At 34.5% G+C, this 13,201-nt stretch overlaps 1 protein-coding gene across 3 annotated transcripts in view; it reads right to left on the reverse strand.

The window, feature by feature from the left end:
• The window catches only part of KCNH7 (potassium voltage-gated channel subfamily H member 7), a 390,131-nt gene that overhangs the window by 97,182 nt on the left and 279,748 nt on the right, over window positions 1–13,201 (reverse strand). Inside the window, exons 5-7 of one of the 3 annotated variants that reach the window (XM_064484856.1) lie at window positions 11,444–11,464; window positions 10,989–11,012; window positions 2,309–2,523 (exon numbers count right to left, since the gene is read on the reverse strand). In XM_064484856.1, the coding sequence (XP_064340926.1) occupies window positions 2,309–2,523; window positions 10,989–11,012; window positions 11,444–11,464 (260 nt within the window). The remainder of the gene's footprint in view (window positions 1–2,308; window positions 2,524–10,988; window positions 11,013–11,443; window positions 11,465–13,201) is intronic. The other 2 variants (XM_031451550.2, XM_064484857.1) reach the window with 2 other exon arrangements.

Genomic DNA, 13,201 nt, shown 5'->3' on the forward strand with positions numbered 1-13,201 from the left:
CATACAACAAATGACTTAGCCAGAATTAAAACACAAGTGACTGAGTTGTGCTCTGAAACATCGCTGACTACCCAGTTTCATAAGTAACCTTTTAGATCCATCTTAATCATCTCACCTGTTTTTCTTCTCTGAAAATCCCTCTCTTAAAGTATAATTACTTTCCCCCAAACTGTGTTTCTGTATTACTCATCACCAGGACTTCATTAGGGCTATTTGCAGAAATGTCTCCTGTCTCATCAGGCTCAGAAGGTCCCCAGAGCAGGTGCCACCTTCGATCCACACGTGCATCTCCCGTCTCCCGGCGCAGTGGACCTGCTGAGCGTGGCAGGATAGGGTGGGCCCTGGGGGGAACCAAGTGCCCGAAAACTTTGCAAAGGTCAAACTTGGCTGCCCACAGGCCTTCAAGTGTGTTTTGTTTGGCCTAGAAAAAATTGAAATAGTTTGCTAGCTTACAGAAATTAAGAGTTTATCTTAAATTCTGGATTTCCAGATTCTATTTAAAACTGGAAGATCTGAAACCCCGGGGCAAGCACTGCTGCATGACCACAGTGGGCTGGAGCTGAGCGGCGGCCATACGCCCGAGAGGGGCCCTGCAGCTGCAGTCCCTCTGACCCCCCACGCCTGCTCTGCCACCATGTCTGTTTGATTCACTTAGGCTACCAGCAGGGCCCTGATCTGTCTTCTGTGCAATTTCTAAAATCGCTTTTTTTTGACGTTTCATCCATTCATTTATTCCTTCTCCCACCTTCTCATTAATGGAATGCCACTATTAATCATCTTCTATGTACCAGACACTGCTAAGCCCTCAGAGCCCATAAAGCTGTTGGCATGTAATTACTGAAAACACAGAATGAGCAACAACCAAACACAGGACGAGTAACTACTTCTCAGAAGTTTGCCCCCATCCATAGTCTACCACTGATAGGACTCTATCCTCCACAAATTGTGTAAACTATTCTATACAAAGAAGCATATCAGACACAACTTCCAACTGTTTTTCCCACAAGGAACACACATGTATATTTTACCACCAAACTCCCAGTAAATGAATGAAAATCTTCTATATCTAAAGTCTCCTAATTTCTATATATCCATATGAGGATTATGGTCTACAAATAATATAATTTTTAAGGTAAAAAACAATTAAAAGTCAAGTTCAAAGCTATCAAAACGATGCCAATACCACTACGAATAACAGTAGACTATTCATGTACCACTGTTAAGCCCAGTTTACTAAGTAGAAGTTAAGAAAGCAAAATGCCAAGGGTAGAAAGCCTCATTACTACATAAATATCAAATTATATATTTGAGGTATAACATAATTTCTCATCTCAAATAAATAGAGACTACTCAGGTCTATTGACAACTGATTTATGATCTTCACAGAGCTATTTCAGCTTGCACATAAGAGGGTATTTACAAACTGCTATAGTGTTGTTTGTAGTAATTACAGTTACAGAGAAACTTTACCAATATAAAATCTTCAATGCTTGGGGTAGAGATCGGGGTCAAGTTTACCTTTATATTGTGATAGTTTATAAAAAGATTTGCTAAGCAAATATACTGAGTTAAAATGTTTGTTGAAAAAAAAAAAACTCACAAAACTGTTTACTTGACACAAATTTTAGAGTCATGAATTCCCAACAATGTGAGTGCTTTGTAAGCAAAAGCTGGGTACTGCTTAGGGTGGTATTTTGGTATAATAGGTACAAATCATTTTTTTCTAGTCTCTAAAGCAGGACTCCTGCTAGACAGTACCTTTTTACTCTAGTACAACTTACAATATTCATTTTAAAACAATAAAATATTGTTCCTGTAAAACATACTGTTTTTACTCTGACTTTTCACCAATTCAGACAGTTCTTTTCCCCAAGTCAACTGGCTCTACTTAGCAGTGTAAGTGCAAAAAAGAGGCCACAGTTAAGAGTAAATCCCAATTAGTCACTTAAATCTTCAACAGACACATCCATTATATTAAAAAAAAAAAAACCATGCCTTAATAATGCAACAGTTGGCAGCAAAACAATAAATGCCCAAACATGATGAATAGCAGGTTAACCACTTCTGCAATAAAGGGAACAAGAAAACCAAGCTAGCGCATTTTGCTTAGTCTTGTAATAGATAAAATCATAGTCTGCAGTTTTATTTATCTGTTACATTAGAAGGTCACCCAGCACCTCAAGATAAATTGGACTGAGAATAAGTGGCTTACCTCTCTTGATAATCATTCATAGAAAAAGAAATGAGTTTTACGGTGCAGAAAATAACCTTAAAAACAGCTAAAATTGATAGTAAAATTGTGTCCTACCTGGGTAACTTTCTCTGTCACATTGTGTGTTCGATCTTTAACTTTAGGTGCAATAATGGTTTTATCTGAAGAAGGAGGGGATGTATTCTTTTTTTCAGTTTTGACATCTGAAAAATTCAGAGTGAGCTGTGGAATCTTGTTAATGGTGCTGTATTTATTGAGGTTTGAATCCGACGTGGATCCCAGGAGGCTTGACTTGATATGATTAAAAGGCCCTAAAAAAAAAATTGGGACGTATTTGTAAAAGCAATATCAGGAAAAATAGAAGAAGAGATGGTTTTAAATGACCTGTTAGTAATCCACTACCAATATGACCCTGACTCAGGTGTGACTAAATGCAGCCAGCTGATACCTGAACACAGGGTTTAGGGTCACAGTCTCCCATGTGGAGCAGCATGGAAATATCCAAGGATAAGATGGGGTTCTAGATGCACCCCCCAGAGAGCAAATGGCAGCTTTAGATGTTAACTGGCTTCTTTCATTAAAGGCTGGAATAGAAGAAAAAACTCCACTGCCTATTATTGGCTAAATCCTACCTTCAAAGTTTCTCAATAATTTCTTTTTAAATTTTAGGAATTATTCAAGGAAGAACTTTCATGTGGTTTAAGTCATGTTGGCCATGAAATTTCTGAATGGCTGTCTAGCCTGCTCCAATTAGTACTACTCTCCTTTCTGTTTCATGACAAGTGACAAGCCACTTGGGTTCTTCATACGCTTGTATTACCTGCATGGGATGCTTCATGAAGCTTCTACAAGAGTTAAGTCCAGATGGAGGAATTTCAGGTAAGCCTGAGAAGAGCAAATGTCATCTTGTGTGTGTGTGTGTGTGTGTGTGTGTGTGTGTGTACTCTACAATACTATGTGGGATTTAAAAATCTTTCCTTTCTTTCTTTTTTTCTTGTTTATTTAGATTTAAGGCTGACCACTTTTTGAGGGAAAAAAAAAACATAGTGGAAGCATGCTTTGGCAAACATAACTTAACAACTGAAGTGACCAAAGGTAGGTAATAAGACATGTCTGGAGTTGACAGTACCTAGTTACTTTTTTTCTTCAAACCATGCTATACATTAAATACCCAGAACTTATTCATTTTAGAGCTGGATGTTTGTACCTTTTGACCTTTGACCAAACCTGGTCACTTCTCACATTCTTTTCTTACAATTTGGTACAGTGCGAAGACTCTGTGCCCCTTGATTGAGGATGTACACTGACCAGCTACCTCTTCTTTTTTGATGAACCTATTGTCTGTTGCTTATGGAGAGTCAATAAATTTTCCAAAGAGTTTCTTATGCAATTGGTAATGTTAATTACACCATTATGTAGTTTTTAAAATTAGCATCAGGAAGAGTTTTATAAAAATCCTGCCTCCAAGAATTTTATACAGCTATTAACTTTCTGCCTTCTGAGTGCCTGAAACATACCAAACTGCATAAATGAACTTGCTAGTCAGCAAATTTTGCCTTATGTTATTTTTTTACCCTGTTCAGAATGAAGTTAACACATTTTAGAGATCAAAATATGCTTTATGCACCAAGTGAGGTATAAACCTTTGAAAATTAAATTTTTAGACTGTGTATTTTGGACTACAACAATCAATCAACTCAAGTCAAATATAATCCAGGAAAGAAATACTCATCATTTAGTTCACATTTACCCTGGAGAAAAATCACACTATATTTGTTTATAAAAGTTTATATTTGGTTATTATAAAAGATTGAAATAATTTTAAGAAATGTTTTATCTATGCAGCAAACCCTATGTTTCTTGAGGTGCATTTCTGTTTATTCCCTGAGTTTTATTATTGATGATGATGACCAAGTCCATCTGGGTTAAAAATGTCATTAAGCTCTCTGAGCTTTTATAGCCCAATATGTCCTCATTTGCACATAGATCCTCACTTTCTTTTCTATTTATAGAACAAGAAGAGACACAAGGGCCCAAAGTTACCAAATTAATCTAGCCTTAAGATAGGGCTTTGACAGAAATCCCATTCTTTGTAAAAGTCTCCTACACACACCATTACTTTACAGTTGTAACATATCCTAGATAGCGTTTCCTGATTTTGGTGTCATTCTATAGCTACATTCCAGACCTATCTCTTAGTATTTAAATTTGGTAAAATATTCTAGGACTTTAGACATCTTATAGTCTTTTTCTCAACTCTAATGTTATATTTTCACTCCTTAGTTAATTTTAATGCATGCAGGGGTACTGACTATAGAAGATTATAGATTATAGATTATAGCGATCATAGGAGATTATAGAACACTGAGCTCAGATACACAGTTAAATTGTACTTCAAACCCTTAAGCCCATCTTTCAATTCTCTTTCTGTTATCCTTCTATATGTTGGATTTCTGTAGCAGATTGTCTACACAGTTGTTTAAAAAATTGGGTAAAAATACAGATCATGTGTGATGTTAAGACAGAAAGGCACTGTTACATATATTTTGATTGTCTTTGTGACCAGTTCAAATAAACTCCACTGAATTGGCTGCACTGATAAAAAAGCGGTCTCAACTGTGACTGTACTTCACCATAAGAACATCTGTGGGGATATTTTCGTTTGTTACCGTGATGGGCGGCATCTATTCTCTCATCTTGAAAAATTGACCTGTATGTCCCAATGGGCGTTAATATAGGTGAAAAGCCTATTTACAGTTTGGAGCCTTGAACCTGTTTCACATGTAAAGCGTACAATGTATTTTTAACATGATTTTAATATTCAGTAAACTTTTCAGGGCTACAACCACCATGTAGAATGAAGATTTTTACATTGTTTTGTTCAGAACTTTACCAAAAGTTGCTCACCATTTTGGAAAATCAGACCACTTGGAGCTACAGTACTTGTGGCATTTGAGTTGCTAATACAAAATTTCAGAATTCAGCTTACCGTCTATGTTTGTAGCTGTCACGTGCAAACATGTAAATGAAGATATTTGAATCTTTTTTAAGAACAATGTTGGAATCAAATATTATTAAATTTGCAGATAACTATAGGAATCACACTAAAATTATTAATAAAATTTATTTAAAATATGTCATATTATTGTTCTCCCATATAGGTAAAATGATGTGTGATTAATGAAAAGAAATATGTATTCGTTTTTAGGTAAAAAATAAACACTTGGCATGGGTTGTTTTGGGATTGCTGGTTGGTTTCCAGTCACACTTTGATAACTTCCTAGAGGTCTGCCATAGCATCTCCATACTGTCTTTGTTTTTTTTAATTGAAGTATAATTGACTTACAATATTAGTTTCAGGTACACAACATAGGGATTCAATATTTTTATAGGTTATACTCTATTTAAAGTTATTACAAAATAATGGCTACATTTCCCTTCGCTACACAATATATCCTTGATGCTTGCTTATGTATGTACAGTAGTTTGTATCTCTTAATCCCATTCTGCTATCTCACCCCTCCTGCCTTCATTTTCTCCACTGGTAACCACCAGTTTGTTCTCTATATCTGTGCTCGCCATGTCTTGCTTGCCTTTTCTTCTTCTAATCCATCTTTTAGTTCCCATTGCTTATGAAGGCATATGGTCTGCAAGGTCTATTTTAAGTATTGAAGGATAAACATATGTCCTGACCTGTAGTTAGTTTTCTTTCTTCTGTGCAATGCATTACTATAGTATGTTATCACAAAGGGAATTACATTGACATCATACTGAAAAGCAAGAGCCAGCTCATTTGTGAGAATATCATACTTCCTCATTTTCTCCCCAGTTGATTTTTGTATTCTTCAATATTTAATTTTTGTTATTTCCTACTTTTAAAATTTATATATGTCTGATCTGATATTATTTACTCCAGAAGTGGTTTTTATTTTGTTATCTATCCATATTCCCACTCTATCATTTTATCTAGTACTTATATGGACTGTTTTATCATGTCTTTAATGTTAGTAAAACCATATTTTTTCCTTATGTCTGATTATTGCATTATGTCTTCTAGTGTAGTTATATTTGACCATTAGCATATTGAGAGAAATACTTTATTATAAATGGCTTTCCTTTTATTTCTCCTTTGGATTATGGTTCAGGAATCATGTTGATCTTTTAGAAACAGGTTAAATTATCTCTGAACGTCATTTCAGGATAGTATAACAAAATATTTGTTGAAACAAGGTGACATTAGTATGCTAGGACTGAGAAACCACTGGCCAATACACAGGTCATGCTCAGATTTGGCCTCAGAATATTACAACTTCATTGCAGCCTGTATTTTAGCCTCTCTCATTTACTAGTGGAAAATCTTTCTAAACTTTTAGTCTACTCTATTTTTTTTTTTCATTTTTAAGCTCTCAGTACTAGAGTTTTATGCTAGGTTTTCTTTTAAATCTATATATTTAAAGAATTCAGCAGAACTTAAAATATTACTTAATTCATGCAAGCTTAGAACAGAAATTTACAATCTATTTCATCCTGTATAACAAAGGTCATTATGTTCTTTTTCACTGATTTTGAAACAGATGTTTATATGCGGGAGTCTGTTAGTGTCTGCAAGATGATCAGTGTTGGCTTAGGTTTCTCTGAACCTTATCTAAATTCTAATGAAAAAACACTCTACCCTTTAATTAAGAAAGGTATTAGTAATATCCTCATTTGACTAATGGTAAGCCTAAGCAGACAGAATACGAGGCCAAAAGGGAATGAGAATCAAAGACTAGAAATGAGAATGCAGGGTTTCCTACCTCCTAGATCTACAGTCGGAGAGGCCTTGGTTGAGGATTTAAAGGTGAAAGGCAGCCTCCCTGAGAGTGATCATAAATAGATGGCATTTAAAATTCTAATGAAAGAAAGGAGGGTAACCTGAAAAACAAAGTTAATCAATTTAAAGAAAATAAATGGGCAGAAATAAAGGGAAAAAGCAGAGTCAACAGAAAGGAATGTACAACTCAAAAGGATATGGGAGGAGTTGGTGTTCTTTAGAGCAACATTTGCAAAATGGATGATCAGATTAAATTTTCCAAAATACTAGTAGGAGATTGAAAACAGGTGACCAAGAAGACTAAACCAGCAGTTGGAGAAAGCTCTAATGTATTATAAGTGTCTGATTAAATATAAAGAGGCCAGGTTCCAGTTACAAAGAAATACCCTGCATTGAAAAAAATCAAGCTGGACACTAAAGCAACAACTGGGAAGAATTTTAGATTAAAGATGTTTTAAATTTTTATGATGAGGTTATTTGAATTTATCATGAGTTACATGATGCTAAAGGAGAATATATTCTCTTTTAGATAGTGCTGGAAATACAGCAAGGACATATGATAAGTTTTTTTTAAATAATGCTATTTAAAAAAGAAAATAATATTGCTCTTGAGGGCCTTATGGGACGGGAGAGAAGAAAACCAAAAAGATTTAGGTTGTTTTCAAATCATCAGGTCTTTATATAGTATTTCTTAGGACATGAGTCTATTTGGCTAAAGTTTAATAAAACCCAAAATGCTGAAGTAGCTGAACATTAAAGAAAATGTAAAAGCAGTGTTTAGTAATTGGAATTTGTAAAAGACCACTCTCAATTAGCATAAGATAACCAGTTTAACACTTAGGAAAATACATAAGAATTAATCACCAGATTATTGTAGTCAATATCTGTATTGTTTATTTCAGTGCATGAGATATAATTTACATAAGAAAACTGTCACCATTGAAAATCAATTGCAAATTCGTGTAAGATCACACATATTTGGTAACGGCCAATGCAGATGATGAGATACAACTCAATTGATTTCCTTTGTGAGTCGGATAGGTTTTGTGGCTAGAGAGGAGGTGAAAGCTGTCATAAATCTTGAGAATAGTTTTGTTTCTGACTCATGCCAGATTCATAGACAAGCTGGAAACTGAACATACCAGTGCCAGTAGGATACAGAGTTATTTGGGATAAGAAGGAGGTAGAAGCGATAGAGGGATAAATTATATGAATGTTTTATTTACTAAATAGGGTTAGTGGGGTTAATTTTTATGATGACTTGGAAATCAGAATAAACAGAAAAACCACTAGGTTCTGAGGGGAAAATCACCTTGTGAGTGACTGAGGTAGGATTACGTTTACATCTCACACATTAGAAAAATTGTTTAAAAATATGATGTGCACTCTCACACATAAAAACAGCATATGCAATGTATCTGAATTAACTTTTCCACTCTTTGATAATATTTATGTTAGGTAGTTAGATAAGTTGGGGCACCGGGAGGAGATGGAGGAGAGAGACGATGGTCTGGAAGATGGCACTGTGCCTGCCTCTAGCATAAAGGGCCCTGACTTCTAAATGAGTACCAGCAAGAAACTGGTTAGAACCTGACAGCCACGACTGTGGCAGCAAAACAGACTTAACCGGACACGATCCAATGTTCACTGTATTATAATTAACATTGCAGTCTGGGCCCCCTCCCATAGGTTTTTTGGGTAGATCATGGATAAAAGCGTGAGCAAAGGAGATGGGCACACTTAGGCCCTCAAGGGACATGAACCATCAATCAATCACGAGAACGCTCCTAAAGCCAGGATATAAGGCAGGATAAACAAAGAAGTGGGGCCATTTTTTTTTTCTCTCTTGGGTTGGTTCACCTTCGATTCTCAAAAGTGTACCATACTTTACTGACTTTTGCTCTACTAAGAAAATCCTTTGTTTATATCATGCTTTCAGTCTTCCATTTAAATTCTTTTTCTCAGATAAGACAAAGAATCGAAGTTTTTTTCCTTCCCTCCCTGCGGTAACAGTTAAACTTTTAGATCTCTGAAGTCTACCTTTAAAGAGTCAGAGTGTTAAAGGAATTTATTAAAGGGAAACAAAATTGATTCTAAGAAAGAAGGTTAAATGGACATTATTCCATTTTAGCAGAAAAGACTGAATACCAATTTGCAGTTTTTATACTGTGGTTTTAAGTCAAGAATAGAAGAAACCAGCTAGTATCTCTGTCCACTCAGGATAGATAAAGGGAAAAAAAAAATTTCAGCAAGAATGATGTAAGTTAGCTCTTCACGTAACAGGCAGTAAAACAGATTTCCCAAGAAAGTTAAAGAATGGGGTCCTCTAGAAATAAAGACGCTCCTACCACCTGTGCAAGAGATTTAGCCAGTACTCTTGCCTGAGGGGAATAAACTAGACGATCTTGAAGACCTTCCAAGTCCTTCCAAATGCATTTCTAAATCATTTGTTTTATTTCGTTAAAGAAATTATTTTTGGTTGAGTTAGACATTGAAAAAACTGTAATTATGCCTATGCATACAAAGATGTGTAGAAAATTTATTTTTTAATTTTTTAAAATTTTCATTTAAATATGGTTTAGAAACAAGGCAAAAAAATTTTTAAAGCACACTTACTGTATTGTCCTATATCTAATTAGCATATTAATTGCTCTATGAAAATCTTAAAAAGTCAGACACTGCAGTATTTTTTAAAATAGTGTTCAAAATCAGAGCCTAAACAAACAATAAAGATATTGGGCATATTTACATTAAATTTTTTATTAAATTGCACATGTTTTATCTAATTTGGGAGTTTAACTTTATAAATATTAACATGTGAAAATTTTCTACCATGGTTTAGTTTTCTAATCTCAAATTCTGATTTTTCTGATTCATTTTTATTCAGACTCTTGCTTTTAAAAAATGGAGGATTGAGGAAATGGGTTGGAGATTAAATAGACTGGTTTGTAAGAAAAAAATAAAATTAATGTAGTTTGATAACTATGTAAGCTACTAGTTAGGAAGATTAGCAAGCTCAACTTTACATTTATTAAAATTATATATTTATTGAGAAAATTAGGTTTATTTCTCACTGCATTTAACAGATCACTAGAAAAATTAATATCTAATAACTTATTGCTAATTGTTAAATGCTAAAGCTAATCATATTTCATGCAGGCCAGTTGACAAGAGCTGTCTGTATCCTGTTTCTTGAGGTTATGTTCTGAATTACATCAATTCAAGTCACTACCTGCAGTTGACACTAATTTGCTTTTAGAAATATCAGAGGACAGGCCAAGGATGGAATAATCATGTATATGAAATCCCATCCTTCTACTGAAGGTGACCTGCATAGACCCTTTTTGAATTGCTTATAAAGTTGAGATGGGCAGAAGCTGCCATGATTTCTCTTATTTTCAAGTTACCCTGGGCTACTGACCAGAAAACATCTCTAGTTTCTAGTGCTATTAATTAATAATCATCACCAGCTCTGAATTAGTTAGGGAAGCACTTGAGAAATAAATATACAAAACGTCACAGTGATCAGAGTAGCAGTGACATACAGAAGAGGCCAAAATGGTGAATTCTAGGTAATGATGGTTACTGGTGGAGACGTGTCCATGCAACACACATGCACAGATGAGTCATTGTCACCATATGCACACCCACAGCAGCATGCATGGCCTATGTTAAAGGACTAAGCCCACAAAGTCTTCAACTGGATGAGAATAATATGATTATTATATTTTGTGATTCTTCGTATCTACTACAACATAGTAGAAAAACAGAAGTTCGAGTTTTTAGTCAAATCCAGATTTATCCAAAGTATTGCCCAGTTAAACATTATCCTACCATAGCTGTAGGTCATGCTAGTGATTTCAGACTAATATAGGACACAATTAAAAATGATCGAAATGTATAATATAGAAAACGACTGTCATGCATATACAGTTTACTACTACAGTAAGCTTAAAACCATACCCCCTGCCATCCAGGAACGTGAAACTAGTTTTAAGGAAACAAAAGAGGAAGAAGTGAAGTGATGCGGTCATGTAGCACTTTGCTTATTTTATTTAATCTTGTACTCACAAAGAATTCTTTTTGGCCGAAATAGGCCTATGTGCCTCTTTCACACTGAAATACATTTAGCTTAATATTTGATTCTTTCTGAATTATTTAAATATTTAGGAAGTCTTCATTGTCAACCTAGGCTTACACTTCTTGCAGGAAAAAGGAGTTCATAATCATTTTGGTGACACAGCTGAGAAAGTAACAATGTCTCCACCAAAATCAAGCCATGATGTCTCCACCAGGCATGTGGACTCGCTGAGGGCAGCATGATGTCGCACTGAACAGGGCATACAGCAGGCAAATTAACATGCCAAGTAAGGGGGCAGTCTGAGCATCGGATGATGACATTTGAGTTCATACATTACCTTTAACATTGCGACCATTGTCTGTTTTGAGCACATAAGGAAAAAAGAGAGAAATATAAAAAGAAGACTAAAATTATGTTATACGCACTAAATTACCTCTGTAACAATAATCAGAGAAAGCAGAATGTAATGATTGAAAATTAATCTTTGAAATTAACATTTTGTACTATTCAATTAAATAAAATGCATATACTAAAAATAATATCTGCCATCAGAAGCATTCATGTTCAAATATGTGAAACATTAATCTCACTTAAGTTAAATGGATTCCAAGATATAGATTTTCTAATTATGACGTTTGGAGAAAGCCACAACCAGCTGCCTGCAGTTGTGATAAGAACTTTCAGCATTGCCAGAAGTCAATTTTAGTGTCGCTTCAACCATCACTGACAAAGAAAAACTACACAGCACTTTGCATGTTAAGAACTGTTTTTCATATAATTTACCAAACCTAGTATGTTAATAAAAAACATTTCTAAGACAACAGTTTACCTTAATAAACTAACTTGCAACTTGCATCACAATTTTATTACTTGTCCCTCCCACAAATGGTCTTCAATGTATATTTAAAAAATACCAAATAGTACAAAGTCATTCTTGGGCAAAAATAATTGTAAGAAGTCAGTGAAAGATTTGACTGTTTAAAGGTAATGTGAGATCTTAAAATTTATGTTGTTCACAGTACACTCAGTAAAAATACTAAAATACTTAGGAAATGTGTTTATACAAAAATGGGTTGTTTTCAAATCTCAAAACAGTGTTTTCAGATACATTTTGAGATTAGCAATCTGACTCTTTGTCGCATACTAACAAAATATGTATTACTAGTTTTGTAACAAACAAGCTTAATATAAATGAATTCATGTTAAGACCATTCAAATATATCCAAGATTTGAAAAATCTGTTCAACATTTGTTGATGCCGGTACTAATGCTGTGCATATTTAAAATCTTGGGATATATCATAATTGTTTCAAATTGAAGCAATTTCAATAGAGTGGTACATTGAATTGCTAACAATTGCTAGCATAGACGTTGCCTGAGACAGAGATACAAAATTGTGACCTTACATGTCAATGCGCTGCTGTCTTGGGGGGACCATCATAAGCAAATAGGAATAATGGAAGAGACCTTGATTACACAGAATTAATTATCTCCATCAGAAGCTGGGCCCAACAATCATTAGTAAAGTAACAACTGCTTGCAAGTAGTTAAAAATTAAAACTCTATTCATCACTCCTGGAAATTACATATAAAGATTTTCAAATTAAAAAAAAAAAACTGCTCAAAAGTTACATTATACGGTTGACGCTGTTTTGACATTCCGAGGCAGAGCACGCGGTCTGCGCGCTGGTGCCAGTGAGATCTGCTTGTGATTCCTCCATGACAATATAAGTATAGAAATTAAAGTAATCGTTTAGAGTCTTCTAGCAGTTTGACAGAGTAATTTCACGTCTGTTCAATTTAATAATAGAACAATTGGAGTTTATATTTTGTATGTCTTTTTTTAAAAATTTCATTTCCCTAGTAGTACATTTTTACTATATTTATAAATGTATTGGTATGTGGTGGAAAATAATAGATAGAAAAATAGATAGAAAAAAATTCTGGTCCTTCACCATGAATGATTAGAAGAATGGTTCTAAGGTGCTTGATAATGTAGATTAAATGAAAATATAATGTAAATTATTGCCCACTAATATATTTGAAAATTATTTAAAGTTCTGTAAAGATAGTCCAAATGAGAGGGACATTTTTC

The sequence above is a fragment of the Camelus dromedarius genome, chromosome 4 (assembly GCF_036321535.1).
Source record: "Camelus dromedarius isolate mCamDro1 chromosome 4, mCamDro1.pat, whole genome shotgun sequence".
In the NCBI taxonomy this organism is placed as follows: domain Eukaryota; kingdom Metazoa; phylum Chordata; class Mammalia; order Artiodactyla; family Camelidae; genus Camelus; species Camelus dromedarius.